The sequence below is a fragment of the Canis aureus genome, chromosome 19 (assembly GCF_053574225.1).
Source record: "Canis aureus isolate CA01 chromosome 19, VMU_Caureus_v.1.0, whole genome shotgun sequence".
NCBI lineage: Eukaryota > Metazoa > Chordata > Mammalia > Carnivora > Canidae > Canis > Canis aureus.
In genome coordinates this window covers 23,673,564-23,690,900 of record NC_135629.1, presented here as the reverse complement: position 1 = coordinate 23,690,900, position 17,337 = coordinate 23,673,564, and the positions used below count along the sequence as shown (strand labels likewise).

The 17,337-nt window shown below is 40.5% G+C and overlaps 1 protein-coding gene across 4 annotated transcripts; it reads right to left on the bottom strand.

The window, feature by feature from the left end:
* Positions 1–569: 569 nt before the first annotated feature.
* LMOD3 (leiomodin 3) lies at positions 570–16,823 on the bottom strand. 4 transcript variants are annotated; one of them, XM_077858103.1, is made up of 5 exons: positions 16,688–16,702; positions 13,102–13,224; positions 12,278–12,654; positions 8,799–10,205; positions 570–967 (listed from the first exon to the last, which is right to left on the bottom strand). In XM_077858103.1, exons 3-5 carry the CDS (start codon positions 12,623–12,625, stop codon positions 941–943), a joined length of 1,782 nt encoding a protein of 593 aa, XP_077714229.1. In that variant the 5' UTR covers positions 12,626–12,654; positions 13,102–13,224; positions 16,688–16,702; the 3' UTR covers positions 570–940. The 4 variants fall into 4 exon arrangements, with proteins under 4 accessions (XP_077714229.1, XP_077714227.1, XP_077714228.1 ...); XM_077858101.1 differs by lacking the exon at positions 13,102–13,224 and having other exon boundaries at positions 16,688–16,823; XM_077858102.1 differs by lacking the exon at positions 13,102–13,224 and having other exon boundaries at positions 12,332–12,654; positions 16,688–16,823.
* Between the last annotated feature and the right edge of the window lie 514 nt (positions 16,824–17,337).

Below are 17,337 nucleotides of genomic sequence, written 5' to 3'. Positions count from 1 at the left end.
AGCCTGCTTCTCCCTCTGCCTGTGTCTCTGCCTCTCTCTCTCTATGTCTATCATGAATAAATAAATAAATAAATAAATCTTAAAAAAAAAAAGAAGATTTTTGAGGAGACTAACAATATCAAAATTAGAGTCACAAACTAAACTTAGTTAGCTAAAACCAGAAACTTGTCATTGACTATCTTATTTATACAAAAAAGTTTTGTTCCTCTCTATATAGAAACTGGGAAGTATATGTGTATATATATATATACATGGATTTGTTTATCCCATTTTTTTTCCCTGGAAATACTGTTTTCTCCGAGTCCTATGCCTTCTGACTCTGCTTCTCATGGATACATACCCTTTTCCAAAGCACGACGCACCGGGGGACTGCCAGGAAAGCAAGCTATTAGGGTCGAGAAACTACAAATCCCAACTGACTCTCCAGAGAAGAGCCAGTGAACAGTTCTTCCATTCCAGAGTATCCATGGGACCTGGAGCTCACTTCACCCCTCACATTTCCATAGAGTGGAACAACGATTTGTTTCCGATACTGTGCCATGAATTACAGCTGGAGACGGAGGGAGAAATACTTAACACTTCTATAGTATTTATTATTATCGACCAGAAGAAAGCAATAGTAAAACAAATGTTTGTGAAAAAAATTTTTTTTAACTTCTGCTGCTGGAAGCATGACTAAATATTGTAATTACTCAAACTGATTGGAAGTAGAAAATGTCCCAGAATAGTAATTCTTTTTCTTTTTCTCTCCTTCCCCATTCCTTGTCAGCTCCACCCCCCCCTTTTTTTTTGCCTCTGCCTTGACAAAATGCTTCTATCAGATGCCAGCCTTGTTCCTGGTTCCACCACCTGGCTCCGGAAGTATGTTGCTGAAACTGTCCAAGCTCTGACCCGAGTCATTATCTCAATTCCTTGTTCTTCTAGATTATTCTGTTGCCATTTATGCCAGTTCTTTTGGCAGTTGCACCTGTGGAATGAAGTTGTTAAAGGGAAAAAAAATTAATACTGGAAATTCAAGAGTTTGGCAGCAAAACTGACAAAACTTACATGCCTCAGAAGTTGCAGAATGGATGAGAAATTTGGGTCAGGGAGCCTCCCAAAGCATAGTAAAACAACAATAACAACCACATCCACCATTCCTTGGGCATTTAGTGATTCCAGGGACTGATCTAAGGGCTTCAAGCACATGATGAAGCATATTGTAAAAACAAAAGAGCAGATGCTGGAGTCTGCCTGGTTCAAATCCTAGTACTGGTATTTCTAGCTGTGTGGTGCCCGGCATCAATTTTCTTAACTGTAAAATGACAGTAACTGTGTATCTAATGGACAAGGCTATTTTAAGGATTAAGTGATGTAAAACAAGTTAGTAAGCAACATCAATGCTTTCGAAACATTTTCTCGTTTTATCCTACAATAACCTTGTAAAGAGGGGACAGGTTCACAGGGGAGAAGCTATTTTCCCCACACCTAATCAATGCCAGATCAGGATTTGAACCCAGATCTGCCTGACTTCCATACCCAAGCCTTACCCACAAAAAAATACCACCACAAGAATATAAACTATATTTTCTTTTATAAACTGGTCTTTCCTTTTTGAAGCACATTCCTAATTTGAAGCTCAATGAAATTTTAAAAACAAAATATTATTTGGAGAAGCCCCAAGGGCACAAAAAATTTTAAAAGAGTAGCTTAAGCCTGACTGCAAATCAGCTCAGCTTTGTTTCATAGGAACAACTTAAAGATAAGGTAAGTTCTTAAACAGTTTCAAGTGGTGTTACATCTAGGAGGGACTTATCCATCAGGCAGGAACTTTCCGGAGGACACTGAAGAAGTGCAGAGGACGCTCAGAGTTTGTATAATAATGACTAAGAATCTTTCTCCTACTGTTCCCCAAATCCACCTGCCAATGTGATGAGCCATTTTGGCCATCTGCTACAGCCCCTCCTGCAGCCAGTTATCTTTGGCTGGAAAGATTTCCCAATATCCTGCCCAACAGGGAGGCTTCTGATAAGTTGCTGCTGCCTGCCCAGCCTTCAGACCAAGGGCTTCTCCATGTGCTTCTGGCCCTCTCCCTCCTAGTGCCAGACTTCTTTCAGGATGGAAGGGTTGTGACTGCACCTTCGTAGGGCTCAACCTTGGAGAACACCCAACAGTGAGGAACACTAGTGAGCCAAAAATGCAATGCCAGGTATTTAAAATAATTACAGTGCTGCAACAAATAATTAAAACAATGTATCCTTGTTATTGTTGAATGGGGAAAAAAAGTATTTCATGTAATGCTCTTCTGGATATATGTTTATATGCATGGGAGGGTTCCAAATGAATAAAAATATTTTAAAAAACAAAATGTGGCACAGACCCAACATAGTAAACCCAGATACATATTGACACATTTAAAATATGACCAAGCTGGCAATTCATATCACTGTGAAAAAGACTGAGTTAGCTATCATTGGTCAGCTGTTTTGAAAAGAAGTAACAAAGTGGGCTTCTTGCTCCCTACTTACTTCTAAAACTTAACCCTTTAATTCATCTGTAATAAGGAATATTTTATAAAAAAACAGAAACTATAAAAATAGCAATAAAATATGGGCAAATACCTTAGTAATCTTAAGAAGCCATCTTCAAGCAGAACACAAAAGACAGAAACCATAAAGGAAAAGATAGCTAGTTTCAATGTTATAAGTATGTAAAACTTACAAACACATGAGAATCAGCTTGTAGTATTGTTAGGGGGCCGCTTTCCCCCTCACTTGTTGGTTAAAATTAGTTTAAGAAAAGTATGTGTGGGGGCACCTGGGTGGCTCAGTGGTTGAGCATCTATCTGCAGCTCAGATTGTGATCCTGGGGTCCTGGGATTGAGTCCTGAATTGGGCTCCCTGGATGGAGTCTGCTTCTCTCTCTGCCTATGTCTCTGCCTCTCTGTTTGTGTCTCTCATGATTAAGTAAATCTTTTTTTTAATTTAAAGTATTTGTGGATAGCATTACACAGGGCACATACACATATATACTCACAGAGATGGGGGCAGGAAGAGAGGATCCATCTCAGCAGGGGTTATTTAATTTGGCATATTAAGTTGAATTCCCGCTCTCAGTCAAAACCTTGGGTGTCCAGGAAGAGATGAGGAAGGTCTACTTTGAGGAATTCAGAATCTACTTGGAGACCTACACTGTACCCATATGGGTGCTCAGCCTAAGGCAGAATGTGGGAGATGCTATAAGAGAGGTATAGATGAAGGTTTGTGGAAATATAAAGGGAGTGTATTCACTATTGATGATTTGTTTGGTTTCTTTTGCTGGAAGAAGTCCTATTTGAGCCAAGCCTGTATGGGTAGATTTCAACAGATAGAATTAAAGGTCATTTGAGCAAAGGGTATTGAGGTAAGAAAAGAAGGTCCTTTGGGAGAAATATGAGGGGATGTGGTTTGTCGTAGGTGTCACAGAGTTGTGTTTGTCAGTGTGGTGTCCTAATATGCAGCACCAGCATCACCAAGGAACTTGAGAGAAATGCAAATTCTCAGACACCATCCAAAACCTATTGAATCAGGAACTCTAGAGATGGGCTCAGGAATCTGGACTTAGCCTTCCAGGTGATTTTGATGCATGCTAAAAGTTAAGAATCATAATCACACACTTCAGAAAAGTTGTACACCATAAGTCCTTTTTCCCTCTAAGTATTAGGAAAAGACAGTCCCTACACTATGTGATTCTGGTCAACACATGTTCTTTCAAGAGGAGTTTGAAATGTTACATAACTCTTTCTTATGGAGACTTCCTTTATAAGGAGAAAAAAAAAATAGAGCAGGAGAAAGTTGTTGAAGACAATTCATGAGAGAGGAGAGACAGCACCAAAATAGGTAACCAGAAATACGAGTAGATGTAAACTCAAGAGGTTGGCTGGGGGACAGATTGAATGAAGGTGCAAACAAAACCTCAGTGATCGAAGGGGAGAGAGACATCTGGGGAGTGTCCTAGATTATGTGACAATTGAAAAGAAGGAGTAGATAAGATGGGAAAGAGGGGGAAATTGCAAAAGGATAGAATCCAGAAATCCTAAGGAAGATCTTGTCAATGAGGCAAAGAAGAAATGGCCAGAGATGGAGATGAAGACTCGAGAGTCTATAATGTCCCAAATCATAATTATAACTCCCAATATGTCATGGAGTCTTTTGGCTAAGGCTGCTTTTGATATTATTAAACAGAAGTCTTTCCAAAAGAGAAATTTAGCTGTGTTTTTAGGCAGCTGGGTGGAAGCGATCCCAAATATACACAGGTGAGCCCAAAGTGGAATTGAGTGAATGTTAAAATACCTTTTTTAATTGGCACTGAAGCTTGTGTGTGATATAAATGCATTTCGCCTGGGTGAATGAAATCATGGAGAAGTACAAAGCCCCATCTGGGATGTTAGGCAGTGACTGGTCCACCAAATTTTTCAAGATGAAAGGAAATCACACATTTGCCAGGGAGAGATAAGCTTGTATAGGCCTAACGTCTTTGTTTTGGGCTGGTCTCATACTGACTCAGTTATTAACTTAGAGGGGAATGAATTTGTGATTATTTAATGAATTCACTTTGTTAGGCGAGACAGTTTAAAAGCAGAGCTAAAAATACAAAATACTAAACAAAACTAAAATTCTGGGCAGCCTGGGTGGCTCAGTGGTTTAGTGCCATCTTTGGCTCAGGGTGTGATCCTGGAGACCCGGGATCGAGTCCCACGTCGGGCTCCCTGCATGGAGCCGGCTTCTCCCTCTGCCTGTGTCTATGCCTGTGTGTGTGTGTAATGTGTGTGTGTGTGTGTGTGTCTCATGAATAAATAAATAAAATCTTAAAAAAAAAACCCTAAGAATTCTACAGGAGCCAAATAAATAGTGCAAATGAGTGATACAGGCCAGGTATGAGGCAGTAGGGCATGGTGAAGACTGGGAGAAACTGGAGAGTCAATTACCTATCTCAAGGGAGAAGCCAATGCCAGATTCAGCTCATTAGTGCCATGCAAATGCAAGCCCAATGTGGCCAGATCTGATGTTTCAAATGGTGCCAGATATGTTATGATGTGATATTTTAAATTTTGTACAATATTCCAGCCAAACACTACAGGCCTGCAGATTTGGCGGATAGCCTGCCAGTTCTCCATACCTGGCCCACAGAATACATCTCTCTTAAACTGATTAAATGGGCAGCTTCATAGAAGAGGTAGCATTTAAGCCAAGCAAGTGTATAGATTTTTCCTTTATTCTTTGCTATCAACTTCATTTCAAGGATCTCAGGCCAGAAGCATGGCATGGGGTGAGAATAGGTATTGAAATGAAAAAATACAATTAAAAAATATAAATGGACTACTGGATAAGATATGCTCTAGGAAATGCAAAAATACTATTTCCAAGTCCGTAAGAGGAAAATAGAAAACTTAAAAAGGAAAACAAGACTAGCTAAGACTAAATAATGTGTAGGTATATTCTGGACATTCAAGACTCCAGTTAGGAGCATCAGTTTAAAAGAAAATCACAACATTTCAAAATTATGCTTTAAGTTTAACATCTTACTTGAAAACCCAGGAGTTTAGAGGGCATCTTTGTCCACCAATGAAGGAGGGAGTTAAAAACCCTAAAAACCTTTAGTTTCGCTTTTCCAAAGTGAATGCTGTAATATGTCATTTGGCTAAAAATATCCCTTTCTGCTGAGATTTTGCGATATCACCACCAATGGCATTTTCAATATTTCACTCAGCCTAAGAGGCACATTTTGTGACATTTCCAAGGCCCCCAAATCAGAAAACATCTTACAATCCATGTTGTTTTACAGTAGTTGACTACAGATTTAAACACGAGCACACCATGGCCTTCTACAATATCTGTGCTACCATTAACTACACACATGGATCGGATGTATTGCCATTTTTTTTTTTAAGATTTTATTTATTCAGAGAGAGAGAGAGAGGCAGAGTCACAGGCAGAGGGAGAAGCAGGCTCCATGCAGGGAGCCCAATGTGGGACTTGATCCCAGGTCTCCAGGATCACACCCCGGGCTGCAGGCGGCGCTAAACCACTGCACTACTGGGGCTGCCCGATGTATTGCCATTTAAAGTAGCTTTTTCAAGAATGACAAATTTGACACAATGTGATGGGTATATAACGATCCTTTGTACTATTTTTGAACCTCTGTGAGTTTATTTATTTATTTTTTCTCTGTGAGTTTAAAATGATTTCAAAAAGACTCTTTTAAAAAGATCACACTATGATTCAGCATGAAAGCAAAAATTTATTGTTGTATGTAGCAAGGCACAAAATTTGATCAGTGAGAAGCAGAGGGACATTAGTGGAGTGAATTTTTGTCAGTGAGATGATGAATTTTCACCTTTTGTAGAGCATCTTACAGGACTACGTGGATGAAGTTGTGTGACATTCTGTATCTTAAGTACATGCAAAGAGATGCCTCCTACAGGCCAAGCCAGGCAGTTAAAGCAGGAGAAATAGCCAATCCTTTGGAACAGATGAAAAACATTTCAAAGTAGAGGCTGATGTGCAAGACCATCATTCAAAAATCATGTCAGAGTTTACTCTGAAGCGTGTTTCTTTCTTAGTGGACATTAAACACAAACAAAACACAGCTTAAAATTGATAGCAGTTTTTAGAACTGATTGAAAATAGAAAATGTAGTAGTTAGCCAGGGATTGCGCTTTTGTAGTTATCCTCACGAATTTACTTTAATGTCTTTTGTTCTAGAATCTGGACTCAAAGGTGAAGTATTCTCAGTTGACTAAAAGACAGTGTCCTGACTGGAAACTATAAAACCAAGACTGTAAGTTCCATGAGGTCAAGACTGTGCCTGTCTTATTCATTGCTGTCTGTCTGACCTCTGAAAGGACCTGACACGCAGGCGCACTACGTAAATATGTGTTGCATTAATGAATAAATGAATGGGTAGAATGAAACAGACTCCAGGGTAAGCAGGCTTGCTCAGTAGAACGCTCCCTTGGAAGGCAGGGGTCAGATTAACATCTGAACTTCATTCTCTCTTCTATTCTGAATCCGCAGGCCACCTCTAACGTAGAGTTTAAAAAGACTTCTCTTGGGGCACCTGGGTCGCTCAGTAGGTTAAGTGGCTGACTCTTGATCTCAACTCAAGTCAGGATCTCAGGGTTGTAAGAGAGAGCCCAGTGTTGGGCTTCATGTTGAACATGGAACCTGTTAAAGATTCTCTCTCTCTCCCTCTTCCTCTGCCCCTCCTCCCCCTGTGCCCTCTCTCTCTCTCTCTAAAAAATAAATAAAAAGAAAAAAGAAAAAGGCTTTTCTTCACTCTTTTCAGACTGTTATCTTCTGATGGTACAGCCTGCCAGGCAGCTTGGATATGCTTTACAAATGACTGGTTACACGGTGACAGGGCTAGTTTCTCTCAAATCAACACCCCAATCCACTCCCCTACAGGGTCTGGTTGCCTGGAGAAGAGCAGGTGCAGAAAGTCTTGATGTAGTACCCAAGGGCAGGCAAAGGACTCTTGCCTGACCTCAGAGGACCTTCACTGTTCTCACCCTGGCTTCTACCCTAGGAAGCATCAGAATCCCTCTATGACACAGTAGAAAGTCATCTTTGATTTAGAAGAATGGAATGTTGTCAATTCTGCATTCCTAGGAGATGGGAGTAAGGGACATACATCTGTATAACACATCTTGAAAAAGTTGTGACTCTCTATGATGAAATAATACATGGACTATTTCAGCTGAATTATACACTAGATTTTAAAATAATACAGTTAATTTTCAACTCCCTGTGACCTTTGGACATACACCTTTCAGATACCATAAATACTATCATAGTAATGACAAATAAATGATTTCTTCAACTTATCCTGCAAGGAATAAGATATTTTTATGTATTAGCAGCAGTTAATTGGGAATGACTGTAAATATTAAAAACTGAAATAACAGTCAAAACTCTGGGACACCTATGTCGCTCAGATGGTTAAGTATCTGCCTTCGGCCCAGGTCATGATCTCCAGTTTCTGGGATTGAGTCCCACATTAGGCTCCCAGCTCAGCAGGGAGTCTGCTTCTCCCTCTCCCCTTACCTCTGCCTCTCTCCCTGCTTGTGCTCTGTCTCTCTCTCAAATGGATAAATAATATTTTTAAAAGAATAGTAAAAACTCCATTAATTCACGGAGATGCTAACCTGAAGTTTACCATTTGTCTGGCCGCCTAAAAAGTAAAGGTAAATGCAATTGCAGGTAGTTTTTCTTCATCTATTAAAAAAGAGCCAACTATTTTTAAACTTTCTGGAAGCACTCAGCTATTTACGAATGACAGGCCTAACTTAGGCTTTGTTCTTGCTTATTTCTGCAGCAGGTTCCTAGAGATCTCTGGTCAGTTCTGCGACTGAGGTGAATAAAAGCTTGACCCTGGACTTGGAGCCGAAGTTCAGTGTCAACTCTACCACTTTCTAGCTCTATCTCCTATACATGTTATCGAGTTTCTCTAAACTTCAGTTTCTCTTTTATACAATGGGGAGAATAATAATACCTAATACCTACCTCATAGGGTTGTTGTTAAGATGATGAGTTAATTCATATAATGCAACTGGCCTGTGGTAAGTGCTTAATAAACATTAGCTGTTAATATTATTGTTTCAAAGTTGTCTAGATGTATGTATGTATGTCTTTGGGGATAACTAGTAATTTACGTCCCCTGGTAATACTGATGGCCTTCCTCCAGTTGGTCACCATTACTGAGAATCTCCTTGTGTTAAAACAAGCAGGTGGGACACACCGACCTGAGCTTGTTCACCATTTCTCCTTCCCTCTACTTACGGGTTTAAGATAGGCAACGTTGCTGTGACGAATGTCATTCAAGAGCTGATCTCTGGGAGTGATTTCCACCAATGGGGGTGGCCTATTTCTCGGCACTGGTTTGAGCGTTCTGATGACATCCTTGAGGTTGGTTTTCTCAGGTGGTTCTCTGGCCTCCGGCATCCGGGATTTGCGCTGGATCCTCTTCAGCTTCACCACTCGGAAGGAGTCAGGGTCCGTCCTGTACTTCGGAGGCTGGGATGGCTTCTTCATCATTTCATTCTGTCGACTGAAAGGGGCCACTTGGGGGTTGGGAGGCTGAGGAGGAGGCTGGAGGAACTCTTGCATCCTGGAATCAGGCATGGGTCCTCCCAACCTCTCCCACATTCCCGGTGGCAGCCCCAACCCATTCTCCAACATGGCTATCAACTTCCTCTGCTCTTTGAGTTGTTGCTGCTTTTGTTCCTCTTGCCTTTTCTGCCTTTGCTTATCCTGATTCCTGGTGAGCAGATTGGTTACCACCATCCTGGGACCTGGGAGCTCAAAATGGTAGCCCATCTTCAGGAGAGTGGTGTTTGCCTTCAACAGCCTGGATATTTCCATTTCAGCGTGATGGCCCAGCATGTGTCTTTGATTGTGAAACCGAAGCTCGGTGAGTGTCTCGTTGAACTGGAGACACCTCATGATGGCCACAATTCCTTTGCCTGTGATGAAATTGGACTCGATGTTGAGAGTGGTAATGCTCCTATTTTCCCGCAACATGTTAGCCAAGGCAAAGGCAACGTTCTCGTCGGCGCCCACGTTCGCTAAACTGAAGGTTTTGATGTGTTTGTTTTTCTTCATCGCATTGACAAAGTCCAGCAACATCTCCTTAGGGATGTTTTCAATGTTGTTCAGGTTGAGCTCCTTCATGTCAGGGTCATTCTGTCTAACGCGCCTCAAGCTCCCATCCAGATCTGTTTGGTTTCCCGAAGGCCTTGCACTCACCTTTAGAAAACTGGTATCTAGAGCTAACTTCTTAGGATCTAATTTTGATATTTTTTTCTCACTTTTTTCTTGGGCCTCTGGTCTGTCATTCTGTTCTCCAAATGCTTTCTTCACTACTTGTGGGCTGCTGCTCTCACCATTTCTGATCTGCTCCCTTGCCTCACCTTGCACTCCTCTTTGTGGCTTTTCAACACTCTCTTCACTGTCAGCCTCTTCTTCCTCATCTTCATCCTCATCATCCTCATCTTCCTCATCATCATCCTCATCATCCTCGTCCCCTTCATCTTCTTCAGCATCAGCATCATCGGTTTCTTGGACATCATTGCTGCCTTTTGATTCCCTTTTATTTGCAGTGATTTCATTGTTAAGCTTTTCTTTTAAATACTGGGACACATTTTTATTACCTCTGCCTACTTCTTCATGCTGCCCTGGAGTGTCCACCTAAAAGAGAGGTTTTTGAGGGTTAGAACACATGGCAATGCAGAAATACGAGGCAGAGCAGTAGCTACTGGAAATAAGAAATGTGTTAGGAAATGAAAAAAGCAAGCACATGAATGGTGTGTCTAGTATTCCGTTTGTGTGCATACACATGGATAAAAACACATATACAACATATAAAAGTTTATAAATGTATAGGGAAAAAAATTCTGTTGCATTGTTTACCAAATTAGTAGTTCTCTCTTAGAACGAGAGGGAACCATTAAGGTAACTGGGAAGAGAGCAGCACCCAGATGGCTCAGTTGGTGAAGCATGTGACTCCTGATGTCAGGGTTGAGTTCAAGCCCTACATTTTGTGTAGAGATTACTTTAAAAACAAAATCTTAAAAACAAAAACAAAACACAAAAAACAACTGGGGAGGAGACACATTTAGGGGATTTTCAGTTTTCACATTATAGAATTCTAAAGTGTTTGAGTGTTTTTTTTAAATAAAATACACATATTAGTTTTATAAGCAAATATAATCTAAAGAAAGATGAACTTTTATAGCTATACTATAGATACGTACAAACACATTGGCATAATGTGTATGTCAACTTTCCCTGAAAACATAAACATATTGTGGGAAAAATGAGAACACTTTGATATTCTGAAATAGACCAAAGACCTAGACTTGGAATTTTTTTGTTTTGTTTTGTTTTTGTCTCCTTAGCTCTAGGACAACTGCCCCCGGGCTACTCCAAGGACAGGATCACTAGTCCAGTTTCTTTTGAAACAAAGTATCTAGGGGGCAGAGCCAGCCACAAAAGAGGGCAGGATTATACAAATCCTTGGAAACAACTGCTTAGTCTAGAAAGGAAATTGGCAGTGTGTAATGAATAACATTTTATTAGATTCTTACCCATCAATTAGTGTGCTTTCCTATATACCTCTCGTGTAACTCCTAAGTGTCATTTCAAAAGCTGGTGTAGCATTTTCAAGCAAGAACTTGATCTTCTTGCTCACAACATATTGTAGTTTGGAAGTGACCCTTGGTAACAGTCATCCTTACCACCTTAAAGCCTTCACCACTGCATTTCTCATCGGTCCCAGCAGGGGGAGCCAATCATCAAGCTGTTTAAATTAAACCAAGGGAAGAAAACGTGTTCAAAGTACCCAATTTTCTTTTTCTGAAATTTGCATTCATAAAGAATTGATTTTACTCCAATTGCATAATACAGTCACTCCAAATATCGGCAGATTTTACCTAAAACTCTAACCTGACCAAGCTAGCAATTTCTTTTCTTTAGTTTAGTAAATGTTTAAACACTTCTGACCACGAAACCATGGTTTATATATATAAGTCTTCTTACTTACAGCCCATGTGATAGCAATGTGACAAGATATATCTGTATCAACAGGTATAACTAAAAGTGGCTTTACCTGCAGGATCTTTCCCTTCCTTTTGCTGTGTCATTTTTAAGTGGAACATTAATAAAAGTATGGTGATATACAATAGGTTCATAGATTCAACTACAATTCTAGTTTTCATAGAAAAATATATTTAAGAAAGAACTGTCTTTACAACTCTATTTAATAGCTATCAATTCCTAAATTCATTACCAATATCCAATAAACTGCATTAATATGGAATTTGGTTATTTAACTTGGTTTAACTGCAGGTTGGCTGGTGGGACTTCAGAAAGACTGTGATGCCCTTGCAATGGTATGTGAAATACTGCATATGAATGTATATACAGAAGAAGGGGTACAGAGCTTTCATCAGCTTCTTAAAGTAGCCTGTGTGCCAAAAAAAAAAAGGAGTTAAAGACAAATGCTGATGGGTTACGAGTTAATTCATTAAGTATCATGTCTGTAGAATACAGGCTTTCCTACACAGAGAACCCTACAGCCTTTCTTTTAAAAAGAAGACATTTACACAGAAATTACTGCTTTTCCTTCCCAATTATACCATTTAAGCGTTTCAGGAATTTCCAATCTGGCATAAGATTAAACGTTATGATTTAATCTAGCAGTGGCAACAAAACAAGACCAAACATGAAGTCTTGAGAGATGACAGTTGCCACATGCACACCTGTCGCTCAGGCCCAGGCAGCCGTTCCTCTGTTGTACACAAATCCTTGATTACCTGGGACGGCACAAAGGTGACAGGGACACGTTCGTCTTCCAGCATGCGTCTGGATGCCTTTTGCCAATACATATAATCCATAAGAGATTTATGGTCAAAGTTTCCCGTGGGTGGCTTGTCGGTCTGATCCTTCTGAATCATTCCCGTGGGAAGCCTGGGGTCAGGGGCCATGACCTCCATTTCCGACTGCAGTTTTTTCAGCTCTTCGGGGGACAAGTTGGCCAAGATTTCATCTTCATCAATCTCCTCATCAAAGAGTTCTTCTTGATCGGAATTCCTGCTATGTTCTGACATGGTTTTTTCCTCTATGCTTTTCTCTGTTACTAGAAAAGAAGAAATAATCGAAGACTCTCAAAAGAACAAAAATCTCTCAAGGAGTTCCCCCAGCCAACAAGCATTCCAGGTTAACACTACTTTAAGAGATTTCCCCCCAAGAATCCCAGTGGTGTGCGCGGCCCAGCTAGGGGTGACTGCAGCTAAGCTCACGCCGCGTCTATATTAAGTAGGGCTTGGCTGGATAGGGTCAATTTATGGAACCACTGTGCTGCTCTCATTTTGGCAACTTGAGTCAGCTGCGCAAATCCATCTGACATTTCAGGGCAGCTGCTGAGGTTCGCCAGTGAGTAACAAGTCTAGGGAATCTCTACAGGAATAAAATTAGTGCTCTTCCTCTATACTGTCATGCCCCAATTCATGCAGCCCATACACATCAACCCCAACACTACAGGGGAGGCCACTTTTTTTTTATTTAGATGACCGAAGCAACTTACAAGATTTTGGAAGGAAGATCCCACCAGCGACTTGAGTTCTACTGAAGTGAAAATTCTACTTGAAGGTGGAACTCGAGCTCTCAGGGCTTCCCTCTTTACTACAGAGTGACTCTGAAAGCAAACCTGCACACAGCAGAGCAGAGGTCTGGCTATGTTACTCATTCCCTGCGTAAGCTGAACCTTTGCAAGATGATGTCCTTATTTGCATCTAGATCCTGTGATCTAACAGATGGGGACAACCAGCACTTGGATTGCCACGATAAGTGAGGAGTTTCATATTTTAAACAATTTGCTTTTCTTACTAAGTATCCATGAAGCTGGAATAAATTAAACTGGATCGCAAATGAAATGCAAAACAACCCCAAACTTTGTTACTGTATACCCTTTCATAATTGCCAACTTTGGGATTTTATGAATATAATGCTTAGTCAAGCATTTAATGCTTATTTCAATGCTTAGTCAATGCTTATCTATACATTTATTGTACAAAAGTTAAGATAACACAGGGAAGTATAAAGAAAATAAAAATTTACCCTATGTCACCACTATGAGCTACCACTATTAACATTTTGATTTATCATTCCAATCCATTCTTCTGGGCATATGAACTAAATAATCTTTTGTCATCTGTTGTTTGTTGTTGTTGTTGTTGTTGTTGTTTTGACTTACAAAATCAGGATTTTTCCATAGCATTTTTTTTCTGCTACTACGTTATTTTTCATAGCTCTCTGTTAAGACTTTTTGGATATATCATGATTTTCCAATCCCCAGTTGTTGAATATTTGGGCTATTTTCAATTCTCACAAGCACATGGAGTTAATAAACATTCCCTGTAGCTAAATAATTATACACATGTAAGGTTATTTCCTTAGGAAAAGGTGAACGCATTCTAAGAAATGAAATTGCTAGGTCCAAGAATATGAAGAAATGGAAGGCTTTTGGGACTCCTGGGTGGCTCAGTGGTTGAGCACCTGTCTTTACCTCCGGTTGTGATCCCGAGGTCCTGCGATTGAGTCCTGCCTCGGGCTCTCTGCAGGGAGCCTGCTTCTCCCTCTGCCTATGTCTCTGCCTCTCTGTGTCTCTCATGAATAAATAACATCTTTAAAAAAATTTTTTTTTAAAGTAAAGAACATGTGCACAGCGGCAACACACTGTTGGCCTCTTGCCTGTCAAGTCTTCCTACTGTCCCTGTAAAAGGGATGATGCACTTGGCTTCAGTGGGCAGGGAGGTAGACCTCTTTGCAGATAACTCTTTGCAAAGTATCATTTCATAGACGTAGTTTGACAATGGTCTAAAGAGACTTGACCAAGAAGAGTTTTGGATTCAAGGAGATTTGGGAATGTGAAATTCTGCTTTTGCCTTTTAGAGATTTGTATGGCACCTAATTTTTAAACACTGAGAATCACACACACACAAAACCAATTTGTTGAGCCCAATATTCCCCAACCTCATTTAATTCATGCTCCTCCTAGAATTATTTGTTAATATCCTGGGCAATTAACTTTCCAGAATTCATATTTTGGGGAATACTGGTCTAAATAGGAAAGAGAAAGATCTGGCATCAGTCTGACGGATTCACATTCCAGCTGAATTTTTTTGGTGGCTATGGGCTATGGGAATTACCTCATCATATAAAAGGGATCTGAGAGGGCACCTAGATGGCTCAGTGGTTGAGCGTCTGCCTTTGACTCAGGCCATGATCCCGGGGTCCTGGGATCGAGTCCCACATCAGGCTCCCTACAGAGAACCTGCTTCTCCTTCTGCCTGTGTCTCTGCTTCTCTCTGTGTCTCTCATGTATGGATATATAAAATCTTTTTTTAAGGGATCTGAGAATAATAGTTACCATATGCAATTATTGAGAACTACATGAGGTGGTATATGGATATACAAATTAAGCAGGACCATGCATGGTAAAGAGCAAGCCCTCAATAAGTGTTAAATATTACTAGTCTCATCTTTCGTGGACAACCAAAGAAACATTTCAAGAAAAACAAAGGCAAGTAATACATTTTATAAACCACTTCCGCGAGAGAAACTATTATATTAATGTCAATAAACAAAAGAGCTTGAAAAAATCTCATTGCTTTTACAGAAAGCAAGAGGCTTTTAGATGGGATTGTGAGTAAGGAAAATAGAAAACCACCATTTGCATATTATTATACAGCTCTCCCAAGAAAACGATCTGAATTGTGGCTGGTAAGCTTTCAGATTGAAATTCTCTTCTGGTGACCAAACGTTTTTGATGATCAAAAGCAGATTTAGGAACTGTTTGTAAGGAGTGCTCTTTCAGCTAACTTCCATCTTGCTGAATGAGTCCAGGAAGTGAGTACATCTCTCCCAGCTGCTTCCACTGTGCATTTTACTCATACGCTGACAGAGAGGGTTTTGCTGGTGTAATTAGCCTCGTTTGACACACAGATGATTTAGCTGCGCTTTCTGTTAATGATGCTGTGCAGCTGCCACCTCAGCAGCTTCTTGCATCAGAATCCAACCACCCTACCGAAAGGAAGCAGCTAGCTGTAGGACAGCTGGGCTCTATAGCCCCATGGGGCACCACGGGTCAGATCCTCTGGCAGAGGTGACCGAGGGCATTGATGATGCCCCGGAGCCCACCCAGAAGCTACTGAGTCAGACATCTCGGGTTTGGGTTCAGGAATCCATAACTTTTGAAAACTCTCCAGGTGGTTCTGGTATGTAAATAAGCATGGGGCTCACAGAGCTATGGCAAGACACCCATTTTACAGATCAGGGTCAGATAGCTTAAGGAACTGCATTTGATGAAGGTTACAACATTCTACCCCCAAATTGAGCACCTTGGGATATGGACTATTTTAAGCTGAAGGTGTTTCAGAAAAGGCAGGTGCAGGAAGACTCTCCAACCTCCCCCTCCCTGGGCTCAAGCAGCTCCCAAGTCCCTTACTGGAGAGGTGCCCTCCCCTTTAGGCAGAGCAAAGGAGAACCCTTAACTCAGAAGACAGGACTCCAAGAGGAATCCAAATTGACAAGCCTTGCTACATTTCCCCCACTTTACTACCTTTAGCTCATTGCCTTTTGTCCTGTCACATGTTTTTCCATGATTTTCTACTCTTTGTTAAAACTTAGCATAAAATCACTTAGGTTTAACGTTTCTTGGGGTATTCATTTCCATATGAAGCCTCCTGTGTCCGGTAAAACTTCTATTTAGTACATTTGTATGCTTTTCTTTTGTTAATCTGTCTTCCATCAATTCAATCTACAGGGTCTTAGCTGGAGAACCCAGGAGGTAGTAAGAAAATACTTTTTTCCTCACCTACACTAGGCACGTCAGCTCTGCACTTGAGCACTTGAGCTACTTCATCTGCGAAAGTGGGATGGTAATTATGCCTACTTTAGGATTTTCCAAAAACCTAAAGGACACACTCCATGATAAACATTTAACATCAGTTATCATATTTTCACAAATAAATTATATCAATTTTTTTCTGCCTAGAAAATGCCTGATCCCTAACAAATATTGTTCAAGACAGAAATAAATGGCTGTTCCGTTTTATTCTTTGCAAACAGCACACAGAATACATGTAAAAGAAATACGGAAATCTTAATACCTTTATGAAAAGTCCTGATGCTAAAAGAAAGCACTTCTTCCTTTGATCCACTTATTTTTTCACCCCATTTTCTCTCAGGATGGGGAAAACTATGGATAAGCCACATCCTCCTTCAGCCCCAAGCACTGGCTGTAAATGAACACGACTTCTATAAATGGTTTCCAAATGTTACTAAATAAATCAGTTCTGTCTTGTTTGTGGCACCCTATTCTCTTATGCAATTTCATCTGGATCACCAACATTGTGCTCACTGGCTGCAAATTGCCGGAAGATTCTGTGTGTGCAAAATAAATGCCTGTCTGTCTCCTCAAATTTCCCTGACCCATGGTTGCATTGCCTCAGGATGGACTCTTAAATTCAGGAGGCAAGTGCTTCTCTACAGCCAAAATACCCAGCCTCTCTTGCTTTTACCAGACCTCAGAGTGGCTTGAATTATGAGGGTATTTACTATTGTATCTTAATTGTTTTATAAGCCAACTCAACATTGTGAAATTAAATTCATTTGATCTTGGTTTAATTTCAAGGATGAATTCATTCTCTGTACTTCTGAAGGGCATGAGGATGTTACTGTCCTACTACTAATACTGCTACTACACTGAGTATCACCTTTACTGCTATGACCACCAGCACTGCTACTTACTACTGCTACT

What these genes read in the sequence shown, in the direction of transcription:
- LMOD3 (XM_077858101.1), bottom strand. Translation starts at nt 16,793, where the DNA reads ATGTGGCTTATCCATAGTTTTCCCCATCCTGAGAGAAAATGGGGTGAA. An exon ending in TGCCTGGGCCTGAGCGACAG is followed by an intron (nt 10,206 to 12,277) that starts GTGTGCATGTGG and finishes CCTCTCTTTTAG; the next exon opens with GTGGACACTCCAGGGCAGCA. An exon ending in ACGTTGCCTATCTTAAACCC is followed by an intron (nt 968 to 8,798) that starts GTAAGTAGAGGG and finishes TTCATTCCACAG; the next exon opens with GTGCAACTGCCAAAAGAACT.